Source organism: Xiphophorus maculatus, chromosome 22 (genome assembly GCF_002775205.1).
Source record: "Xiphophorus maculatus strain JP 163 A chromosome 22, X_maculatus-5.0-male, whole genome shotgun sequence".
NCBI lineage: Eukaryota > Metazoa > Chordata > Actinopteri > Cyprinodontiformes > Poeciliidae > Xiphophorus > Xiphophorus maculatus.
This window is the reverse complement of record NC_036464.1, coordinates 13,633,405-13,658,145: the sequence shown is the minus strand read 5'-3', so window position 1 is coordinate 13,658,145 and position 24,741 is coordinate 13,633,405. Positions and strand designations below refer to the sequence as shown.

At 40.5% G+C, this 24,741-nt stretch overlaps 1 protein-coding gene across 4 annotated transcripts in view; it reads right to left on the bottom strand.

Moving 5' to 3' along the window:
• Nucleotides 1-24,741, bottom strand: part of slit1 (slit guidance ligand 1) — a 95,551-nt gene that overhangs the window by 57,908 nt on the left and 12,902 nt on the right. For all 4 annotated transcript variants that reach the window (XM_023327595.1, XM_023327597.1, XM_023327596.1 and 1 more), the window contains exons 2-4: nt 23,210-23,281; nt 20,782-20,853; nt 19,528-19,599 (exon numbers count right to left, since the gene is read on the bottom strand). In XM_023327595.1, coding sequence (XP_023183363.1) covers nt 19,528-19,599; nt 20,782-20,853; nt 23,210-23,281 — 216 coding nt within the window. The remainder of the gene's footprint in view (nt 1-19,527; nt 19,600-20,781; nt 20,854-23,209; nt 23,282-24,741) is intronic.

Genomic DNA, 24,741 nt, shown 5'->3' with positions numbered 1-24,741 from the left:
ACATGACTGTGACTTTCTCTCCAGTCATGCTGTTTTCAATTTTATTTTATATATATGCTCACCTGACAGCATATTATATATATATATATATATATAAAATGGAAGCTAAGGCAATTTTCCAAATACTTGCTAAAATTCAAATTAGTGCAATGTCTTAATGAGTTAGGGAAAATTTGAAAGCTTCAATAACAGCAGGGATTTGTTGTTTCAAGCTGAAAAAGGAGACCTTGGCAGGAAATGAAGGAAGGAGAAGGAGTCACTGTGTATACAAAGGAGGTGGGGAAGAGAAGAACTTTTAAGGATGAGCAAATGAGAGTGAAAACGTTTTTTTGGGAATGCTTTTGTCTCTGTTTGCTAATATTTGCTCTTAGATTTAGCTTTTTCCCCTTTGCTTGCTGTTGACAGATAGGAACAAAAAGGGAGATAGCCAGATGGTTACCTAGTAGCCAGACTTTTGTGCTTAAATCCGTGAGTATGTGAGTGCAGTTGACAGGTTTCCAAGCAGCAAGTGGTGAGCACTGGCAGAAAGTATCACATGTGAGAATCTGGTTTACCACTCAAAGGTTCATGAGGTAAAACCTCCTTTAAACTGACTTGAACGGGAAAAGTCCACTTGCACAAAGGAGAGAGAAGAGACAATGAGAAAAGGATGGAGACGTTCAGATTTCTTCCATATGGTGCCATGATCCTCTTTAAATCCTCCGTGCCCTCCCCACGGCCCTCTCGTCTCATGGGGTGTCCGGGGTTGGGGCAGCCTGGGTGTCTGCCTAAAGGCCAGTCTCACAGCAGGCCAGTCTTTACAGCAGTACTTTGATGTCTTTGTGGTGAAACACCTTCCCTCATGTCCACGCTCATTAACTTTGTCAATGACAGATCAATGTGAGCCTGCTGAATACCAGACTGCCTTGAAATTACAGCCCATTTATGTGCCGGGTCTGAACGGACCTTGGCTTCTCCTGAATAAACACATATTGCCGCGACGGACAGAACCTTCACTCATGACGGCACCTACTTTAAAAAAGCAGGAAAGATGTGGCTCTGCTTAACACCATGCATATGCCGGCTTCCTATGGCTTAGTGCTCTGAGACAGGAGTGACATCTCTCTACATCCTGTAGGCCACAGTTTAATAAATAAAACATCCAGGCCTCTGGATGTAGTGTACTTTAATGTCACAGAGACACGCAGTGTATAGGTAGATTCATGAAAGTGTGTCAGGATTGTTTTTAGTACATGATCGATGTCATTTGGATGTGAAGCTTGCTGTCGGCTGTTTAAAGGATATTACCTTTGACATTTTTAACTGGTTTTATCTCCAACTGCAGCACATTTATTATTGAATTTAGCTTAATTTGTCTTTTTTTTCTGGCCACTGTAGAAAAGATCAATCTGTTTGGACCCTTTTTGGCTTCAAGCCTTGAACATGTCACAAAAAGCTGTGCTAAAGCAATCCAAAAATATAAAACGTGTGGCCCAACTGCAAACCTACTAAGACATGGCTGTTCACCGAAACTGACTTGACAAAACCCATTGTAACTCTGGAGAAGCAGCAGAAATCCACAGCTTATGTACTGTACATAATCTGTTGACAGGACAACTATTGGAGTCGATAATAATCCTTTTTGCAGTTTGCAGCAAATCATGCAGTCACAACAAACATGTGGAGGAAAGTGCTTTGGTCAGATGAGACCTAAAGATAATTTTTTGACCCAACGTGAAAACACTGTGTGGCAAAAGTAACAGAGCTCATCACACTAAAGACATAATCTTCATGGTAGAAAATTGGGGTGGCAGGATCACGTTGTGAGAATACTTTTTCAGCAGGGACAGGTAAGCTAGGTAGAGTTGAAATGAATGTGAATGCAAATAACGGTAACAATACTTTTGAAGGCACTGAAACTACTACTGATCATATTGTTGGTTACTAAAGTCTTACATTGGAGAAAAAACGTCGAATTAAATTGAAAGTGAGTACTTTTGATTTATGAAAGAGTACACGAGTCTTCATGCAACATTAGGAGCCCAATAAAAATAGTTTAAACAAGTTCTAAATAAGATCAGATATCTGAAAAACCCATCAATAAATAAGAACGTATCCAAGTATCCATTATATACCCAACTCATAGAATACAGACTAAACAGCAAGTTCAAGTTTCCCTGGGCCATTTAAGGTCATTGTTTTTATCCAGACATTTCAGAAACCAGGAAATATAAACTATGATCCATTAACGTCAAACATGCAACTTTTGCTGTCATCATCATCATCATCATATGTTTTTCACAAGCTAATCAAAATTCACTGAAATAATATTGCATCCTCCAATATTGTTTTTTGCCCACACGTTCTGCATATTTACATAAAATTACTTTATAGATAGTTCTATGTATACATTTAATCCTCCCACGCATCAACGTAACACATTGATGCATGGGCACACACAAACAAACACAAAGGCTCGTACACACAAACATCTGCAGCCAGAGAGATCATCTGAACTCTAAATATTTAAAAAGCCTATTCCTCTGCCTGTAATTAAAACCACTGCAGCATTTCAGAGTCGTATCCCCTACCACCACCCCATCTCTCTCCCTCTGGATCCTTGTCTGTTATTCTTCCTTCCTCCATTTTGGCCTTTGCTTTTGTTGCTTAGAAATAGGATTTGTGAAAATCTCCCCAAAGCAATAAAACTGTGGGAAACCTCTGTGTGACAGCTAATGTGGTTTTATTTATCAGTAAAAGGAAAAGTTAAAGTTCTTCATTCTGATGAGATGCAGTCACCACTCTTGAAGAAACAATCGACTTTCCTGAGACAAGTAATGATATGTTGGGAAGTTCCACAGTGCAAACATGGGATCTGTGAGTCAGCGCCATGCACTGTTTGGCCACAAAACGAGGGGGCTGCTGTCGTGTCCGGGCCTGCGAAAGATACCGGGACTAAATCTCCTGCTGCTTCCTCCCATTAGAATTCTCCCAAATCCCACCTTTATCGGCGTGTTTGCTCTGTGGAGCTCACTAATGCTCTCCAGCTTCTCTCACAAGGCAGGTGTTTATATGCATGTGTGAGAGTGTTTGCTTTGGCCTGCTCTGCCATGCTTTCCAAGCCATCGCCATCGGTGTGGAGGGAGTGTAAGAAGGTCTATAAGGGAGGGGAGACAGACACATTCAAACAGAGGAGTTCCTGGAAAGGAACGCATTCAGTTTAGTTCAGTTTTTCAACTTCAGACGCTGTCGATGCAGCGCGCACATGTGTGTGTGGAGTTGTAAACAAGCACTTCTCATGAAGTGAAGATGGTCTAGAGAGAGCTGCTCTCATTTCAAACATCATTTATTTATTACACCCCTGTGTGCGAGACTCACACGCAGACACAAACACATGCGGTGACAGAAATTCTGCAGTTTATTCCATCACGCTCCAGCGATCAACCTCATTCCCTTTCCACCCCCTCCGTCCTTCCTTTCTTCCCTAAAAATCAATGGACTGTTTTGTCACCCAAAGCTGTATTTCGTGCAATATTCATCTGAAGGGGGTGGGGGGGGGGGGGGGGGTGAGGAGCTCATCTCACACTCAATGAATTTTCATAAACTCCACAAGGCACTGATTGGTAAATGAAGGACATCATGCTTGACACACATTAATACACGCATGCTAAAGCACACCAACAACCCCATTATCTAAGCGTCAGGCGAGGGCTTTGTTTGGTACTGCTAGAATTTGACAGTGATTTATGGAGAAAGGGAGTCACACTACACCCTGATACGCACAGAAACTCTAAGCAAGGTTACTAGTCCAAACATAGGCACAAAGAAAGGTTATTGCAAGAGCAACAAAGCCTCGCTGACAGCAGTGCATGCTCCAGACCGGGGTCAACACCACATCATCGGCTTGATTCAGTCGACCCACTGCATCAATGCTTCGACTGCATTCAATAAGCACCTTTGACAATTTCAGTGAATATGAATATGAATGTGCCTGCTTGATTATTAAATGGCTTATTAATGATTCATCTGAAAACGGAAACTATCTGAAGTTATTTTCTACTGCATTGCCCTTGTGGTTTTGTCAGAGTGCTGAACCCTGAAAGGTCAGACACACCCTGCCTCCCAGCACAGGTATGCCATCCAAAGTGCCAGTCTTTTTTTTTTTCCTCCTTCTGCAGAAACATGTTAGATCCGCTTCGTATCTGCTATCGGTTACAGCACAGGTGAGGACATCGCATTCCTTCTGACTCATTCTGAGAGTTCAGCACACAAGGCAGTGATTTAGCAAGCAATTTGTGACGACTTTAGCTCCATGGCCGCGTTTGGAACACACACATGCAAAAGCTGCAGGAGGAAAAAAAACAAATTCCCAGGGGAATAGTTTTTTTTTTTTTCCACCAGCACACGGTGACTGCAGAGCTTTTCTGCAGCGCATTGCAGAATCTACATGGGGGGTGCAATTTGTTTGTATGCACATTTTATGCAGAGACGTATACTTCAAGGCAAAATGGGCGATTAAAGGAGTGGGACAGGAAGAGGAGATAACAGTCACCTATAAAACTGAAAAAGCAAATTAAAACACTGATGACTCACAGAGACATTGCACTGACAGTAAGTCATTCTTAATGAAGCCTAATTTAAGGGGTAAAATACCACTGGATGGTTTTGCCTTTTGTTGCTAAAGGATCAAAGGATGAGTGAGTAAATGCAGGAATGCACAGCCAACACCAAGGTCACATCCGTTACAATATGAGTGCTGTAAAGCAGAAGAATAGAGGATAGAATGGGCCATTCCTCTCCATTTTACTCATTTCACCACTCTTACTCTCTTGATGAGTGCTTCAACGTTTTTGTTTTTTAGAGGTTTTTTTTGCAGTAACACCATTGATTTGTCCATGTGTGTCAGGGTGTGTTTAGTTGAGGTTTGGAAAGCCACTCCAGGCCTCTCTGAGAACCCCTTACCCTCTGTGTTGAGCAGACCAAAGAGAAACATCATTGAGGTGAAAGAAAAATACAGAGAAAGAGCGAGAAATGAAAGACAGAGCAGGTATGAGTGGCTGTAACAGTAGAGACATGTGAGAGACTGCTCTATTCAGTATTGTTTAACTGTGGCGGTGTTGGGTGTTTGTTTCCTTAATTTCCTCTACAGAGCTTTACAGCAGCTCTTGTGTTTCACATTAATTATGTTTTCTTAGAGCTCCTCCGTGCCCCTCCCCCTTGCTGTTGACTGACAGCCTCCGCTGCCTCCTGGCCCAGCCCGGGTTGGCTTGGAGCAGGGGAGTGGGTGATTGAATGGGCTAATAAATAGTGAAGGAGGGGTTGGTCACACCCCACACTATTGTACCGGCGCTGTCACGCCTGACCCTTAACCAAACACATATAAATGCACCCACAGACACATATACACACAAGCTTGTGCACCCCCACACACAGATCTACACACCCACCTTCACATCACCTCTGTCAGCTCTGACCCTGTACCGAATACGCCCCCCCCACCCCATCAAATGAGGCCCCCAGCCATCACCTAGCAACCAAGGGAACAATGAGCTCCGAGGAGACGGAATGGGTTGAGCAAAGAGCAGGCTATTCTCCAGGGTATGGAGAGAGTGATGGAGAGATGGAAGCCAAGTTGGAGAGAGGAGGCGATGGAGGGTGATGGGAATGGTGTTAGGACACATCTTTAACCATGTCACAAAGAAGGTGCCTGCCTGGGAAACAAGGCAGTGCTTCTCTAACCCCGCAGGACGTCTACGTTCAGCTCTGCTCCACTCGGCTCACTTCACTTTTAAAATCGTATAGAGACAAGGAAAACGAAGTCTAACTTCCACGTTTTCTTCTTCCTTCAGGCCAGGTTAAAGGGAAGAACTGTGAAAGAAAAAGTAAACTTCTGAACATACTGACGTCTGGATGGAGAAATTACTTTCAATAAAACCAAGCAGATGTTTTACTGATTTCATTGTTGACACAGGCATCTTAAGATGTTGACTTTTTCCCTCTTGTCAAATCTCTGACTGACTGCTCATGAATGACATTAGCACAAATCTGTGACCATCTATCAACTTTCTATATGTAGGAACGCAGGTAGGAAGGTGAATGAGGGTGTGTTATGAGAGGAGCACCCCTCAGCATAACTCTGCCTATTCAGTCTCCATAGAAACTGTTAGGACCTGTATTATAAATTTCCTTTTAAATTACACTGATAAAGTTATACGCATGACTACCTCTGACATTAATGTTCAACCACCTTATGCTTCAGTCCTAGTTTGGATCAGTTAAACTTGCCAAGGTTCTATTTTATTGCTAAATTACGTCAGCTTAGTAGCATTTATAAAAATTAATAAAGATGCTTTAATTAAAATATACTGAGTGATGAGAAGGGGAGGAAAAGGAGAGAGAATAGCCAGTCACTGACCTTGTAAAACTTTTGATAAGGCTTGAAAGTGCTTTGTTTTACAGACAGTTTTATGGAGTGAAACTGAGTTATATGGAGCTGAAGCTGAAAACCCAAATAACTTAAACGACAAGAAATCTTTGAGCTTGGATTTCTGGCTCAATTTTTTCTTATTTTATATAATAACAAAGTATTCGGTAATTAAATGTTTTTACAAAAGGCACTTAACCTATTACTTAGGTTAAGTGTAATGAAGGAGACCAGGACAATATGAGATGAAAAGATACAGAAAAAAAAGCTACAAACATCTCAAACCATCATTCATTGACAAGCACAACTGATACTTCAGAAAGCAAAAGCTTTAAGATTGTTATTGCTCTCAGAAAGCACAAACAGGAAGTCTTAGGTTGTTCTCTTTATGAATGGTGAATGTTGGAGCCTGCTGCAACTCAAGGTGGGTAAAAATGGATGGCGTCTGAGGGTTTTAGGATGTTTTTGTGTTGGTTGTGAGACAACGATCACAGCGCAAACTGACACAGTATGACGAGCACAGTATGTAGTGCAGCAATAGAGAAATCTACGATTTTATGGGTGTTTTTCTTTTTTTTTACAAGTGGATAAAAAATAAAGCTTTGAGTTTACAGCAACTTCTGTAAACTTTGAGTTGATGCTAAATACATCCTGACAACTTACCTCTGAACAAAGACGACTGACAGTTTGGAAGACGACATCCTGGAAAACAACCGTGATACCTAAATAATATACAGTATTTCTCAATATATTGCTTGAGAAATACATTACTTCTCAAATAACTTGCCCGGATTTGTGATGTGCTTATGAAAAAAATAAGCACAGTTGTTATTGTACATTAATTAAAGTGAATTAAGAGGTAAAAAGGTTGGGATCACTTGAGTACTATATTCAATTACTTCATTAATTAATAGAATACTCAAAATATTTCAAATATTTGTTCTTAGAGATGTATCAAGTATTTAACACAGAGGGAATTTCTTTTTGCAACATAATGAGCAATTCTGCTATCATTTCCACACTGACAATTTTTATTTCATGACATCGTATACATTTAATACAAACAACATGAATAACTTGAAAACACAGTAACACAACAGCCATGTCATATTAGTAACAGAAATGTGGCCCAAGCTACACAACATAATTTCTGTCTGTGGGTCGAATGAAGGTGTCAGAGGGAGAGAGTAATAATGATCTGCGGCGTGGCTTATAGAGTCATACACACTCTCTCTCTCTCACACACACACGCACACAGAGAGATGGTTGGAGACATTTAAGGGGCTGAGCAAGACAGATTTAAGGAGCGATAATGTTCCTTCTAGGTGAAGTCAAATCAAAGAGCTTCAGGCATTGTTCAAACACACTTCAGCCACACTATCTTCTCCTTCAACTTATTCAGATGGGAAACATATAAAGTATTGACACTGTCTGGGAGCAAGCCACGACGTAGCTATGGTAAAAAATTCTGATGAGTTTGTGTGGCTCTTATGTATTTCTGGCCTGTGCTGTTGTCCCGTTTAAAGTATCTGACCCTTTGCAGTCTGCAAATATCAGTAAAGGTCCCTGGTATAATGTATTAGACAGAGGAATGCTATAAGTTACATTCTGAAAGGTATGGCCCTTTGTCTGGTTTTCACACTGTCTGGACTTCATGGGAACCATTTGTATCCCTTATGCCTGAGCTCTAGTCTACGACCCACAACCATGTGAAGGACAATATCTAACTCTGCTACCACAGACCAGAGAAGACCCTCAAGCTATCTCCATTTACATCACCATATGAAAGGGTCTGCAAGCTCACCCCGACAGCCTGGGGCTCATCAGGTCTCCATGCTCTGGGCCTTTTCTTTTATATACTATAGAAGCAGGACAAACTCAGTTAGGAGGAGGAAGGAGATCTCATACAGCCAGATGTTAAAAATATAGTTGGAGGAAATGTCAAAAGGAAATTGATAAGGAAGGTAGAACAAGGCAGATGGGGGGGAGATGTGAGGGACAATCATAGAGGCCACAGAGAGAATAGAATAAAAATTGGAAAATCTAACAGACAGAAAAGGTTTGCTTCCATCTCCAAACTGTGTTTCATCCTCTGCTGGGCCCCAGTGTCACCCAGGTCTCCTCCAGCAGAGACCAGCTTTGAAGTAATAATGGGGTTTTTGGCTAATGCTCTCCTGCAGGTGCCCCTGACTCCCTTTGCCTTTCTGTCTGCCAGTACAGCCACAGAGATGAGAAGATATTGAGATCATTTAAAAGTCTAAAATGGGGCCAGTCTCTATCCTCTGTCCATTTTACTTTTTGCCAACCCCACTTAATATTTCCCCACACCATTACCTCCATTGCCTGCACATTTCCTGGACTGAATCGCAAAAGTGGATTTAAGCAGCCATCAGTCCAAAATAGAGGAAAATCTCCAAAAGGTGAGAAACCACAAAAGATTTTTGTATTCCTCTCTGGTGCCACCTTCATTTCTCTTTCACTGCTTGGTTCCTTCATCCTTTTATCTTTCATGCTGTGCCTTCCTCCTTGTCAATCAATACTCAGAGCTTCACTAATCTTTGTTCCCTTTGAGGTGTTGAATTGGTGTGACAAGTAAACACACACATACCTTTGGTATCATCTCAGACTGTAACCCAGGCTTTAGGAAGATGTGTTCGGGTGGGGCAGGTGTGTGCATGTACAATCCAGTCAAACAGCAGGCTGGAGAAATCAATTCTATCCCCCAGCGAGTCTGTCTTAAACTAAACAAAGCGAGGAAGGAAATATTCTCCCCTGCACAGAGCAACACATTGTTGCTCACTGAAAGCCACATCTTCACAACGAATTCTAACATAGACTCTTGAGGTGATGTGACATAGATCACATACAATGATAGCAGAAGGAGAGTGTTGCTTGAATTAAGTGATACTGGGAGCATATGTGGTATTTGCACCGGAATGGAGTGTTTGGTTAGTTCGCTGATCCTCTACAATATGCCTCTCTGCTGCAATATCAGCAACCAACACAAACCTGTCCTGAGTTATTCAATAATAACACAGTTTACTTGAAACACTGGTTGTGATTTGTAAAAGCATTACTATGGTAGTATTCAATGCCAGTCTCCAAATTCAAGTTTTTGGTATGTATTAAATATTTCCTTGGTACAACACATATAGATCAAATGAATGGTTCCTCTGAAGAAGTTGGCAATGTGCTGAGATATAATTCAACCATCTGAATGAGCTGCATTGAATCAGGGACACAACTAATACATGCAAGAGATCGACCCGTGAGGACATCAGGACAGAAAAAAGTATCTTAACCTCACACCTTGAAGTGTTTTGCGATAGCCTCTTGTGTTGCAGTCAAACTACTTGATTGTAATTGAGGCATTTGCAAATTTCCTTGGATTGACTTACATTAATCATTGGTGAACATTGTAAATGTCTAAGTTACATTAACATTTCTTGAGACATTTTTTTAGTTTAATAAAACTACTTATCACCACAATGTAAACAATAAAAAATCAGTTTTGTAAATTGCTTTTAAGCTAGCTATATATTTTTGTACAGCTAATATAAAGCTATACACTATCTATGAATTAATTAATTTAACAAGAAGAAAAAAGTTAAATATTAAACAATCGAATATTAAACAATCCCTGTTTCACAGCAGTCATTTTGACATGAAATACTGTATAATACAATCATTATAGTATTTATGACATATTGAAAACAAATAGACCAAATCTCACTGATGAAACCTGTTACATTTTTCCCTCCTTGCTTGCACCGTTTGAACAGAATTAACCTCAAGGCATATTAAACTGTATTTTTTATGTGGAAGCAGCTCTGCAGCCTGGGGAGTCTCAAGAACAAAAGGCCTAGAGGTGTGCTGAGTATAAAAACACTAAGAATGGATCTGCTCAGCCACAGACAGCGAGGAGACACACATATGCACACACACACAGAAATGTAGCCACAGGGAAGAGGAAGGAGTTCACCCAGGTTTCTCCTTCCAGAGGATAAAGGGATGCATTCAAAGCCTGTAATTACATATACACACACACAACTAAAAATCCAAAAATCTCTTTCCATCCATTACACCACACTTTTCCCAAGCAATGGGATCAGATTTCATTCAGGAAATAAAGGACGCTTTTTGAACTATTTCAACTCCCAAATCTTTCTGTGCCTGCCTTCCGCCTGCTAAGAAACGGTAAACAGTCTGAGCCCCACAGAGCCCTGGCTGTTACAGCAGCAAATCATTAGGAGGGGGAAAGGTATTTTTTGCAGTGGTATCTGTTTGCACATGTGTACGCATGAGTGTGTGCGCGCCTACACACTAACAATTGTGTGAGTATGTAAGGCATAATTTGCCATGTAGTTTGTTTTTTGTAAATCTCTATCAGACGCAGAGCCTGTGGCCGCAGGGTTGGGCTTGACCAGTCACTGTACATGTGGGGGGTTTGGACTGTGCGTAGTTCTGTGTGTCTTCCTGCTGTTCAGGATGTTGAAGGATTTTCTAACCCCTTCTCCTCCCCTTCTCCTTCCCACCCATGAGATGTGGGACTGTGCTTGTGTCTGCTTGGGTTACTTCCAGTTCTGAGCTTCAGAACCTAAAGTCCAGACTTTAACAGCTCATAACAAGAGATTACAGTATTCTTCCTGCTAAGCACCTCGCACACGTCCCTTCAACGTGATGAACCAGAGCAGATAGAGCTGACCAAAACTGCAGCTTTAAAATGGTTCAAGGTGAGAAAAAACATTCTGATACACCTATGTTACATCATGTGGGATTTGGAATCTAGTTGCCGTATTACCACCTAATACTTTTATAACTGCAGTCATCAAAAATGCCTCACAAAAATATTCATACCCTTCGAACTTTTTCAGATTACAACCACAAACCCAATGTATTTCAATAGGTTTTATTTGACAGTCCAACACAAAGTAGTGCATAAGTGTAAAGTGGAAGGAAAATGATAAATTGGACTATTTTTTTCTAATGATCTAAATCAAGGGTTTCTAACTCCAGTCCTTGAGAGCTATATCCTTAAAACTTTTAGACACATTCCGGCTCCAATTCAGCTGAATGGAATGATTTTCTATAAATTCAGCATGCTTTCATCTTTGGCAAAGGCACGGCAATGACCCATTCATTTGATTCAGGTGTGTTGCAGCCAGGATGCATCTAAAAGCTGCAGAACAGTAGTTCTCAAGGTCTAGAGTTGGAGACTCTTTATCCTAAATGGTGTGCATGAATTTGTGTTCATCCCACCACATCATCTGCAAACCCTTTGGGGTATGCCTCCATGAGCTTTATTTCTCTAAAGACTAAAATTATTGCCTATTTTTCTTTGAAAAATACCTTGAGCTCAGCCAGATTGCATGGAGATTTTCAATGGAGAACACATTAAAAAATCATGGCTCTATATTTAGGGTCATTGTCCTGCTGGCAGCTGAACTTTTTGCTCCAGTCTCGAGTTCATGACTAAGAGTTGCCCTGTTGACAGATTCGCAACCTAGTTGTGGATCTCTGCAGTTTCTCCAAAGTAACTATCATCTTGCCTGCTCCACTGAATATTGCCCAATCTGTCAGTTGGGGTGGACAACCAGGTTGTGCTGCACTCTCTCCATTATTAAATGATTCATTGAAAAACACCTATAGAGTCTCTACAGCTTGGATATTAAGTAAGGCACTGCATGTTTTTGACATGTATATGTTCATTCATACATACTGAAGCAGTCGCCACAGTGGTTGTTATTAGAAGAGCCAGACTACAGCATTCCTCAAACTCCTGCTTTGAGATTTCAAGGAGTAAAGCGTATGTGTGGCTGTGCTTGCGTTTGCATGTGAAGACACAAGGGTAGCCTTTCCTCCCGTTTGTGTCAGTTCCAATCTGGAGCCGGCTGTCATGGAAGCAAACTGTCGGCAGCCACACAGAGAGGAGGAAGACGAGGAGCAGGAAAAGGAGGAGGAGGAGGAGGCCTTCTCCGGCAGCTCTGAAAGTGAATTCCCTGTGTATGTATACTTATGACGGATCTAGACCACACTATGATGTCTTATTCATGTTTTATCAATTCATAATGACCAGATGGATCCCCAGTGTGACGATGTTCACGCGCACACGCTCAAATGCGCTGTCTATGATTGAGACGGTCATCGCAATAGCATTTGTGTGGGTGTGTGGGTGTGTGTGTGTGTGTGTGGGGGGGTGTGTGTGTGTGTGCGTGTGTGTGTGTGTGTGTGTTGCTTTTATGAATATTTAGAGCGTCCGCCTTGAAGTGTGTATGTAGAGCAGCATGTTCCAGACACTGGACATCCACACAGACCACTGACGTCCCAGCGCTTTAATGTGAATATTTAACTGATCCTTCTGTTCCATTATTCATCAGGACAGACACAAAATCATTAGGAAATATAAACACTGCTGTTTCCTCTCTGCTTTTACAACGCCTTTGCTCCTTTCTTTTCCACCTCCAAATGTCTCTCTTTATCTTGTCTAACTTTGTTCTTCCACCACTCTTTTGGCTTCTTTCTCTTTTTCTTTCTTTCCCACTCCCATTGTGCTGCGGTTGTGAATATTTCAGATGGCAGAGTGGTTTTTAAATTACCCCCTTTTGGCTTCCGCTCTCCTCACATGGTTTGGTCTGCGTTTCTCTCTCACACAGGATCCAACTCGTAAAGAAAACAGTGACAAGCCATAAAAGCCACTTTTACCAGCTGACAAGGACAGGGGGGCACGGGGCAAGGAGTTGCCAGGTATTTTTCTGGTTAGCTGCTATGCCAAACCCATCCACTAACCTCAATATTTTAAGTTCTGCTAAAGAAGGTAAATATACTTTGACTCAAGTGGTTCACATGGAATTGGATGTCAAATTGGTTGTCTTTGCAACATTACAGAAGGACCACTGCATTTAAATATAAATAGATGAATTATATGGATAAAGAACTTCTCTTTTTGATTTATCACATTTAAATCTTTTTAAGGGAAACCACCTATACAAACAAACCTAGGCCCTATGTGAAAAAGTAATTGAACCCAAATCTAACCTCTGGTAATCCTGTCCTCAGTGGTAGCATATTCCATCAGGTTATTGCAGTAACTGGCAATTAATCTTTTCAGTCACTCAGAAGGAGAGTTGTTTTGTTTCAGACATACTGGAAGACGTTAGAGAGTAATTGTCTGATTAAGGTCAAGGATATTTGAGTCCAGACTTTGATTAGGTCACTTGAGAAACTTCAACATAACTCAGTAAGATTTAGCTTAAAGTCACAAACTGATGGTGACAGATTCTGCCTCAAGACGTCACAGAATATTTTCCCTGGATGTGCCTTTGACTTCTTTTTGGTCAGCATTACTTTGAGCCTTAAAACTCCCCCGTCAACGACATTTGTGCCCAGTCTCATTCTTACCTTAATTCAGGCAAGTGAGGTCCACCACTCTTGAGTTGTTGATTAGCTTTTGGAGTAAATTTGGTAGGTAGACCTCTAATAGCAAGGTTCATAATTGTTCCAGGGATTATCAGTCTTATGGCTCTCATTGAGGTGGACAGGAGTCATAAAGCCTTTGGAACTGATTCTGTAAGCCTGTCTTAACTGGTAGATGGCAAAGACTTTGTTTCTCGTCAGTTCTTGAATGTCTGTAGCACAGGGCATGCTTTTAAACATTCTTCATGTTGTAGAACCGATTTGATTGAAGTGATTTCTTCCTTCAGTAATCAGGCTTGGATGTAATTTGAGAAAATAAACAAAAACAATGTGGTTAATCACATTTAAATAATGAGTAAACAAGGGAGGCACTTATACTTTTAAAGCCAGATTGATTTCCATTAATAGATCAAGCCATTGTTTCAAATCTGAATTTTATATTTCCTCATGTTATTTTTGGCTGATAATAAAAATGTGATGATATGAAACATTGAAGTTTGACCTAAAAGCAACGTCAGAAGGAATCTGTAAGAAGAAAATACGTTCTTCACAGCCCTGTACTTAGTGCTAGACAAATCACAGTCAAGAAATCAGGATGTCTGATACTGATGGCACAGACACCCTCTGATTGGGATGGGTTGTCATGGCAATGGCTGGCAAGTAGGGCCCCAAACAGTCCTCTTGGGTGGGGGGGGCAAAAACACAAGAAAGACCTAGCATGCCGAGGAAGGTCATTCATCAGCAGAGACAAAGAAGAGCAGGAAATGACAAGGTTTAACAGCTTACCACCAACACACACCAAAATGAATAAACACACACATGTATCCAATGATAAATAAACACTAAACAGCAGTTATGCATTTAAAGAAGAAAACACATTTGCACCATGTTTTTATGCAGTCACACACAAAAGAGCAAATTTTCCAGCTTTGTGTCATATAAAGTCTTGGTCTACCACAGCGAATTTTTAAACCAATCAGTCTAACAGTAAAAAAATGGGAAAAATCTGTTTACTCGCTGACAACAAAGTCAAAAACAAGTTGCAATAGGCTTCTTTGGCAGGGAGATGATTTATAGGCTTAATGACAAGCTCACATTATTTATTCTAGACTCCCTTTTGCCGAGTGTTTCTTTCTTCTCACACTGGGCTACCGTTCCCTAAGCATCGAGTGATCAACAAACACCAAACACAGCATCTCTGCAACACACACACAGAGGAAGCAGCTTCGCATCAACACTTCGAAGCAGCTTTAATCTATATTCAAAGCCATATAAATAGCGTTATCCCCGGTGCGTGCAAACCATCCGTACATTAGCGCGCAGAGATGTAATTAGAGCTTTATTCTGTGTGTGTTTGGATTTAATTATTGTTATTTACATTTTACTACTTTTTCTACTCTCTCTCTCTCATATATTTTGTGCATCTCGATCCCTGTTTCATTGGGTATGTTTGTGGTTTGTGTACATCGGGAAACCTGTTGCCAGGCATTAACTTGAATGTGAAAAATGAAAGGTCTAAAAGAAGGATGAGACACGCCTCCACTTGCAATCCTCTGCCAGGATTTCCTCAGCTCCCCTGTAGTGCAGGTACACCCACACCCTTCCCGCTCCTCCTTCAATACCTTCAGGGAGAGATATGCAAGGGAAATCCTCTCCCAGTTAACTGCCTGACGTTATGCGTAACATGAATGAAAGCAGCAACCCCTCAAATAAACTGAAATTTTTTGCCCGTATTTGCTTTTGGAACCAAGAAGCAACACAGCAATCACAAACCACAAAGTACGTCTTTCCCTCCTCCTCCCCCAATCCTCCATCCTAAGCAGCAAACAGATGCTATTCCCTGGGGCCAGCTATCAGGCTAACTGCTGCCCATTCCTCCAAGTCTGCACACCTATGTCTCTCTTTCCCTTCATGCCCTGGTCCTTCCTTCCGCTAGCTCTCCCACAGCGAAAAGACACTAATTACAACCATAGATGAGCAGATTACAGATCTGAAAAGCAGTGGAAGTGGGATGAGAAACAGTCAGGGGTGGTAAGACGGGGGGCAACAGGTCGTTAACAGTGATGAATGTGACTCTATTTTCGCTGTTATTGTTCTTGCCGACTCTCGCCTCCACAACACCTTTCCCATGCCTTCTTGTTGGTGCCATCCATCACAAGCAGCGTTAACTAACTCTAACTATCTCCAATCATCTCTAATCAATTCCAATTATCTTTCCTCTGACCCTCATACATCAGTGTCTCTAACTCTCAGGCATAGGAAGAGGTAGCAAAGCGGGGGTGTAAATAGAGAATTCAAACACAAAGCAGAAAACTCTATTAAATGTAATGTGTGCAAGAGAGAACAGAGATTTATCCAATGGATTCACAAAGTTGTTGTTCAAATGCCCTTATTCACAAAAAGGGTTTTTTCTTTTCCAGAGCCAGTGTTCTGGAAAACGGTTCATTAATTTTCCAGCTTGTCTTTGTAGCAAAAACTCATTGCGCCAATACCTTAATGACTGCAGAGGAAGTATTTAGAACTCCCCTCAAACAACAACCCACTGCTCAATTAACTAACTGACTTTTATTAACCCAGCAGCTTTTCCTTTAAAGTTTAGTGAGAGAAACCAGCTCATAATCCGGTAACCATCTCTCATCTTTCCCCTCTGCCCTTCTCTTTGTTTGTCTTCTCAGTGGGATGCCTGTGACAAATAGCTGCTTTGTTAAAGCAACTTTTCCACAAAAGCTTTTTCTTTTCTTAATGAGCACACAAAAAAGATAAAGTGAGTAGAAGCAGACAGTCAGAGATTTAAAGTATAGAAAAAAGGAGACGAGACGCAATTACCGGTAATCCCGTTTTAAGGAAAATAAAACATCTGGGTTAGCTCTCTACCTGAGGGCATTGAGATTTCAAATAAGCTCTACCTGACGGGATCATAAAGTCATAACTCTTTGAACAAATGCAAAAATAGCGATACAGACTATTGGGCATATTCACAAAGTTATTTGCAGGTAATAAACATGTGCATATATAAGTTTGCCAGGTTTTTCTAATTTTAATTTTCTAAAATAGCGCTACTGAGAACTGTGCTGACACAGTTTGCATCCAGTTAAGAGAGCCATTCTTCATTTTCTTCTTACAACTAAAACAACCATCATCCAATTCTCAAAGACCAAAGTTTTGCTTTATGCAGATATTGTAAAGAAATAAAAATAAATAAATAAATAAATGAAAGATACCATCTGCAAAAATCTTGTGGCAATTTTGAAAAAGTGGGAGCAAAAGGAAAAAAAAAAAAACTCTTCAAAAAAATTATTCAAGAATGCCAAAGAGGTAAATCCTCATAATTTTCTTTTTGTAATTTGTGCCCAATATGTTCACAAACAAATTGTCTGAATTGTATTAAATATATTTTTGTTCACTAAAATTCAGAAAACACAAGGTGATTGTAAAATACTCCAACATAGAAATCGCATTCAGAGGTAAACCAACAATTACTAATACATAGTAGTTAAATAGCTTAATATAAATATGTCTCTTTTCTATATGTCCCTCTCTTTGATCACTTCACTGTGTGTTGGTGTTTCTTCAATTGCTGAAGAGAAGACAATTGTCACTTAGTGCAAAAATAGATGCAAGTCCTTCCCATCTCCTGGACTTGATGGGTGTATTCATATGCTGTAATCTAACTACTCCAAACTAAACAGAAGCCCAAATCCAACAATAATCCCGTTCTGCTTCTAATCCCACGCTACCTAAGAAAAAATGTATATTTTTAAAATACTGGAATTATTTTCCAAGGTCTCACTTTCCAGTTATTCACATATGTAATCAAAACTAAATTACTGTCAATTTTATGCCTCTTGATTTTACATTTGTTTAATTTGTTAAACAAGTGGCACCAGAAAAGCGTCAATTTTCAATACAAACCATGTTTTCCAGACTAAGATAAATTAGTTAATGTAAATAAAGAAAAAAAATGAAATAAATGTAAAAAATATTCAAACAATATCTTTCTCCAGAATGTAGCAGAAAAGCCAGTCCTTGGTTTATAATAATGAACATAGAGCCGGGTGGATAGAAGGATCTGAGCTCCAACAGCACAATCCTGTGGCTGCTGGCAGAGTGCACTGCACCAGATGGACTAATCTCACTTTTCCAAGGCCATCCACTGGACTGAAAGGGCCTTGGCCCGTTCTGCTTCTTATTCCTGTTAAAGAGATAACTTGGTGCAAGCCTCAAGACAGCCGTTCCGTCTCTAAAGGAAGGAAACTGGCTTAACGTTTAAGCAGCTGGTTTTGGCATAATGATGGGTGACAGGTAGAGTCAGTTGCAAGGAAGTGACAGATAGATTCAAGATGGTGTTAAACATCAACCCAAAGGACAAACAGATGGCAGGCTGAGGCACGGGTCATTGGTTAGTAGAGCAACTATGAAGGTATTGGGGAGGGAAATGATTTTTCCAAGTTCTGATGTTTTATTATTCCCAGATGCTACAGGTAATCTGAACTGAAATTGGAGCTGGAATGATCAACCAGTGGCAGGGACACCGATTATCCAAAAGAAAGAATAAAAACCCCTATGCCTTGCTACAGAAGGAAATTAAGGTTTAGCGTTACTATGGGACTGTCTGCTGTAGGGTGAATAGGTGAAATGGTGTGTGGGTGTGTAACAGTGAACCCAAAACCGCTGCTTTTATTCAAATGATTGAGATGCAGTCTCCCTGCCGAGGGAACTTTGAAGATTTGATGAAGTCATGCAAAAGTATTCATCTTCACTGAAGATTTTTACAACATCAATGGATTTTATTGGGATTAAATGTGACCGACTAAGACAAACTAAAGCAAAACTGTAAAGAGACAGGGAAAAACTGTTAAAAGTTTTTTTTATATGCTTTGCATAAATAATTCAAGCTCAGTGAGATTAGTTGAAGAACTTGCTATCTAAGCTTTCTGCAATTTTTAAATTGGATTTAGGTCTGGACTTTAAGCATTAATATTCTTTGATTTACTCTGGTTTTATATTTAAAATCATTGTTCATCCACCTCAGTCTAAAGTGTTTTCCAGCCTCAAACACTCTGGGTCAGATTTACACATTCACAACTTCTTGTTATATAGCCTAACCTGGTGTTAACTTATCATTAACCTCGTCATAATAGATTGCACAGGATTTTACTTAGGCATATTAGATTAAATATGCCACATGTTTCATATCACATCACCTCAAAACCTTCTAAAATACATTGAAATTTATGGCTGTATTAAAACAAAATGTGAAAACGTTTAAGGGGTTTTCACAGGTTCGCAAGGTCTTTAAGCTCGTGTTCATATCAGCCTTCTGCTACCAGCAGTTCACATACATGTGGACGGCTAAGACCAAAAAAAAAAAAAAAAGCTGCAAATGATTCAGCAGGAAGGTCCAACAATGAGCAAAGAAAAGCCCAGTTTGTCTTAATGAGACCTGACACTCTAATAACTCACCATGAGGCTGTAGTTGTTCCTTCCAGCAAGTGTAACTGAATCCTAATTGTTCTTTAACTGTGCTCAAACCAAATCAAACCATCGCCAACATTCAGCAGGTTTATATCTCAGAAGAACAGTTGGGGTTTTTATTACAAGGAAAAGACAAACAGAGATGGCAGGTGTTCTGATATATATGAAAGAGCAGGTCTGGAACTAATATGAATTAAAAACAATATATATATGCATATATATCTGGATTGACTTACAGCCGAGACAGGCCAGGGTTCTTCTGAAATAGCAACTCCGGAAGCTGCTGCAGTTGATTGCGGTTCAGACGCCTGTGGCAGGAAAAACATACGGTCAGTCAGTGAAGTTTGTTTGGGTGTTCATAGGCTGTGAACAACTTCATTTACGTGCCAGGGAATCAGTTTTATCTCTGGTTATTGTATTTCAGTGTGCTCTCACTGTCGCATAAATAGCCAACTGAAAATTCAGCAGAATTAAACAGACAAGAACTGTGCCACAAATTGTCCAATGGTGCTCCTTGTGGAATTCAGGGCTTTCTGGCTTTCAGAGAAGAACAGAAAACCAGATTTACATCTACCAGTTATTTAAACATGAACACATTTTTATCTGGAGCAATCTGTCTAAACAAGAGAAAGGGATGAGGGAGTTTAAAACCCGATAAAGCACTGACATGCTATGGTAGCCAACAACAAAGTCCTAGTGAAACAACTAACATCCAAGACTGACAGGCTGTATGCAAATACAACAATTAAGTCAATGAGAAACAGAGTGTTGCGAATCTTTTGGAAACCACAGCTCTCTGCTCTCTGAAAGGCCCTTTGGAAGCACACAGAAGTGAATTTATTGGCACTGAAAGACTGAAAATGTGAATGGCAGGCTGCTGCTGTGCCTTCAGACAAATTCAGACAGATGTTGGGACTTGTGCCCCTCACTGTATACACGGAGTGTGTGGCCAGATGAAACATGGATTTTGTGAATAATGCACAGTAATAGTCTGCTGCTGCTGCTGCTGCTGCATTTACATAGAACTGTACCTGTTAAAGAGTCTATAAAGTTATCTTATGTTCAGGTTCGCATGTGGTTAGAAAAGCTGCCTTGCTAATGAGCTGGCTGAGGTGTGTTTGATAGTGTTTGTCTGTGTGCTTTTCCTGCAGCTTTACAAGCCGTCAAGTAGTCCTGGTGCTGTCCAGATGAGCCAGGATTGCGGTGCGGTAGGCCTTTCAAGCCCACATATCCCACTGAGGGCATTCCTGTCAGGGAAAGCTAATAAAAAAACACTCCCTGCCCACATTGTACCCTCTCAGCACCATCCAACCTCAATAGATTGACAAGGGAGTGCCACAGCCTTGACACAACTGGTTTGGCTTTGTACTGTTAATGTCATTACCAAAACACACGTAGAAGGGTGGAATTTTCATTTAAAGTTCAAATTCAGTAAAGTGTGTGCGTGTGTGTGTGTAGCTTATTTATATAGAACCCTAGGTGGTACTTACAGTCTCTCCAGCTCCTTCATGTCATCAAAAGCCCCTCGCTCGATCACTGTAATCTGATTCTCCATCAGCTGTCTGCAGAAAAAAGGGCACACATGCGACTTTATTGGTCACTAAGACTTTAACAAGGTAAGGGGGAGGCAGGGGAGTGAGCTGGGAGGCTGAGACTTTAGTTTGAAGCTTGTGACAGAATCCATTTCAGTGCAGTTTATTCCACTTTTATTTTTTCTGTGTCACACACAGACTCACAAACATTTAGGGCAGCGGTGTGGACTGAGGGCACAGTGTGGAATCTTGGCTGAAGAGCTACAGATAGCAGCCAGGAAAGTTTCCAAGGTGGTGCAGAAAGTGTTAGTCTGGGCTTTAGTGTGGTCCAGTGGGGGGCGTAGCAGTTTGGCTGGACACTAGACAAGAAAAAAAGGGCCAGGGGGTCAGAACGAGTTAGGTGAGCTCCACAGTTTTTACAAGTAGACCAAATAAGGGAAAATATGACGGTGTGTGTCTATATCAGAGGTTTAGGAATCGCTCATACACCAAAAACAGATGAATAACACCAAGAATAATTCTCACAACCAAGTTTTTAATATGGCTTTTAATAAGGGAAATGTGGCTCTTTGCCCAGGGTGTCTCTGTATGAGAGGAAAGCACATGTATGTGGATTTTTGAGAATATGAAAGGCTTTGGGGATTTTTGGAAGTCCAATAAGTTTGGATTGAAAATGTAATCTGGTGTGGCCCAACTAGAAACCTGACTTGAAACTAATGTATGTGTGGGTGGGGGCATCACCAGCTGATAAATAATCAAAAGATCAGTGGAAACATGCAAAAAGCTGGTCAGCAATTATAGAAATGATTACTGAGGAGGGAATAAATACATTTCAGCATTTTCAAAATAGCAGGTTGATGTAAAATAATGTATTTTATAAGAAAAAAAAAGGAAATCAAAACTTCATAATGACGGACTTGCCCATGGAGGCATACAAGGACTCCCTTTGCAATCAGGAACAGTTTCTGTCCTATGTAGCCAGAGCTGATGCACATAGAGGAGGACTGGGTAGTGTTTGAAGTGTTACAATAACACACTGTCAGGAAGGAGAGAAAGTTGTCCAGCAGGACACTTAAGCGCAACAAGCCCTTTCCTTCATTACATATACAACGGCTCTGTTCAAGGCAAGCTCTCCTGTAAGCCCACAGCACACTGTAACTCAGCAGTCCAGGCTTCCTCCCAATCGAATATAAATGCTAATCACTGTTCACACTCCATAAACATGGAGAGAAAAGTGCACTTCACCTCATATCTCTTTCTCATGAATTTAAATGGAACTGGGGGAAAAAAATGGCAAGTACTTTTGTGATGAGAAAACTTTTTTAGAGGATAGCTTGAGGGCAGCTTTTCTGCTTCCATTGTTCTGGTTTCTCTCACAGAGACTTTGCTCATTTAGACCAGCCAAACATTCAGTCTCAAATGAGAGGGTATAAATTAGCTCTGTTGATTTCAGCCTAACAAACAAGATGCCAACTGACTGAAAAGATAAACCAATACTTTTGGTTTTTTTTCTTCCCCCTTCATGGTCGCCGAGGGGTCAGCGGGATCCAAGGTCAATACACTATAAGGGCGATTCCTGCTATGCTAACATGCAGCCAGCTACACATACTGTTCTGTACATGCTCATTGTGTATTGTATGCATTGTAATTGAGAAGTGTGAGAGAATCAGAGCTCGGGGGAACTTTGTACTTCAGCAAGGAGCTGCTTCCTCCTAAGTTGCCGGTGATGAGTTGGCGACACCGAGGCATTTAACCTCCACACTGGGAGAAAAAGAGAATACACAGAGACGAAGAAGGCAACAGGGGGATGGGGTGAGCTGTGACAAGGAGTGAAACTAGTCAAGCTTTGAGGGGCAGTAGGAATTATGCTCAGCTCATGTTACATTTAAAACACATTCAGGTTTACACAGCTTCCCTTTACACTGTGTTTTTAACACCTTAGGCGTTACTACCAGGTTCATGAACACCATGTACTCATACAGACACTTTTATAGCTACTTTATTACATGAAGTCATAAGTGCTTTGTAATTATGCCACAGAGAAAGTCAATGACTTCACTTCAATGTGTTAACTTTCCTGAAAGCCTATTTTGTGTTGATGTCAAGGCAAGTCGGTGTGCGTGTGTGCACAATAGGTGAAGCTAAAATAAGCAGGACAAAGTTAGAGAGAAGTCCATTACATTGCTCGTTGGAGTCACTCCGTAGCTTAATGTACTTCTGAGTGGGACTCTTGACGAAAGTATTGCCACTTCACTGGGTTTATGCTAATCTGAGCAGAAAGTCTGACGAACTGCAAGCTGCAGGGTTGCATACAGCTCATGAATAGATAAACAGTGACACACAGTTAAACATCTCATCATTGCTTATGAACACAAAGGCAACTTACAGAACTCTGAGGTACTTCAGGCCAGCAAAGTCACTCTTGGTGATGCGTGTGAGGTTGTTTCCGTTCAGCTCCCTGCAAAGAGAGACACGCAAACATGGATTAATAATTTATCTTTTCTCCCCTACTGGACTTGTTTAGCCCGGTGACTAAAAGAACATACAGTTGCATGGAGGAATCTGTTTTGATATATGATGCATAATCTTAGCACAAGACACATAGAAAGGGATGTTAGCTTTCAGTACAGCATACACTATGACTGGTACTAGATGCTCAGGTCATCTTATTCAATCTTATTTATCTATCTTATCCTAAGTTATTTCCCGAGCCTAAAGTCAAATTTCAGATCTTACAGAATCAATTCCAAAACAGGGTCCATATATCTTAAGGAAAAGTTCAAGTCAAGTTTCAATCTTTTGGGGGAAAGTCCAAGTCAAGCTGCCAATATTTGAGAGTCAAATCCACGTGAAGTCACAATTATTTGAGGGAGAAGTATAAATCACGTTTCAAGTTCTTAAAGAACAAGTTCAAGTCATTTCCTAATCACCATAGAGACAAGGACAAGTCATGTATCTAGTCTTTGAGAGGTAAATACAAGTCAAAACCCAAGTCTTGGAGGGACAGGTCAGAGTCAATTCATAAATATCTGAAAAGCAGACACAAGTTGTTTTTTGAGCTTCAAGTCCACATTACTGAGGTCTCTAATTTTTGTCATTCTCATATCAGGCACATACCAAAGAAAATGTAATTAAACACCTAAAATGACTCAATTATTAACTGCTGTGAATTTATATTTTTAATTAAAATAAATATAGATAATATTTACCACACAAGAAATACAAACATGCTTCAATTGATTCAAGAAAAACAAGATTAGATTATAATAGATACACAGAAATATTACATAGAACACATATTCACTGTGATCAACGTTACAACAACAAGAAATAATTTTACTACACCACAGTCATGCAGGAGGGACAACATTACACAAATATCCTTAGAAGGACTGACATTTATTAGCTTACTCTCACCTTTACAGGAGATAAAAACTGTTCATGAAACTCGAGTCCCAAATTTCAAACTAAGAGTACAAATCTAATCATAAAATTATTGCTTTTGTGGCTTAAGTTTGACCAGAGTTTAAATCATAGACTCAAGTCCCCATGTCTGACTATTGCTACAATATAAGCTGAAAAAGTTAATGTTTTTATGAAATGTAATGTCAACTATACCATAAATTGTTGGGTGACTCTGGAAGGTAAAGTTAAAGGGAAGTTCAGGCTCAGCTCTTACTCCACTGGGAAACATTAAGCAATGCTGTTAAAGGGAGGCCACATTTAAACTGCCTGTCTTTTTATTCCACATTTACCACCACCACAAACACACACACACACACACACCAACACGCACACACGCACGCAAACAACCCCCCGATACTCCCTACTTTCTATCCACCATGTCCTTTTACAATTGCCGGGGATTAGCAGGAGCCAGCAGAGGGGATTTGAGTAGGGCTGCAAGGCCAGAAAGCT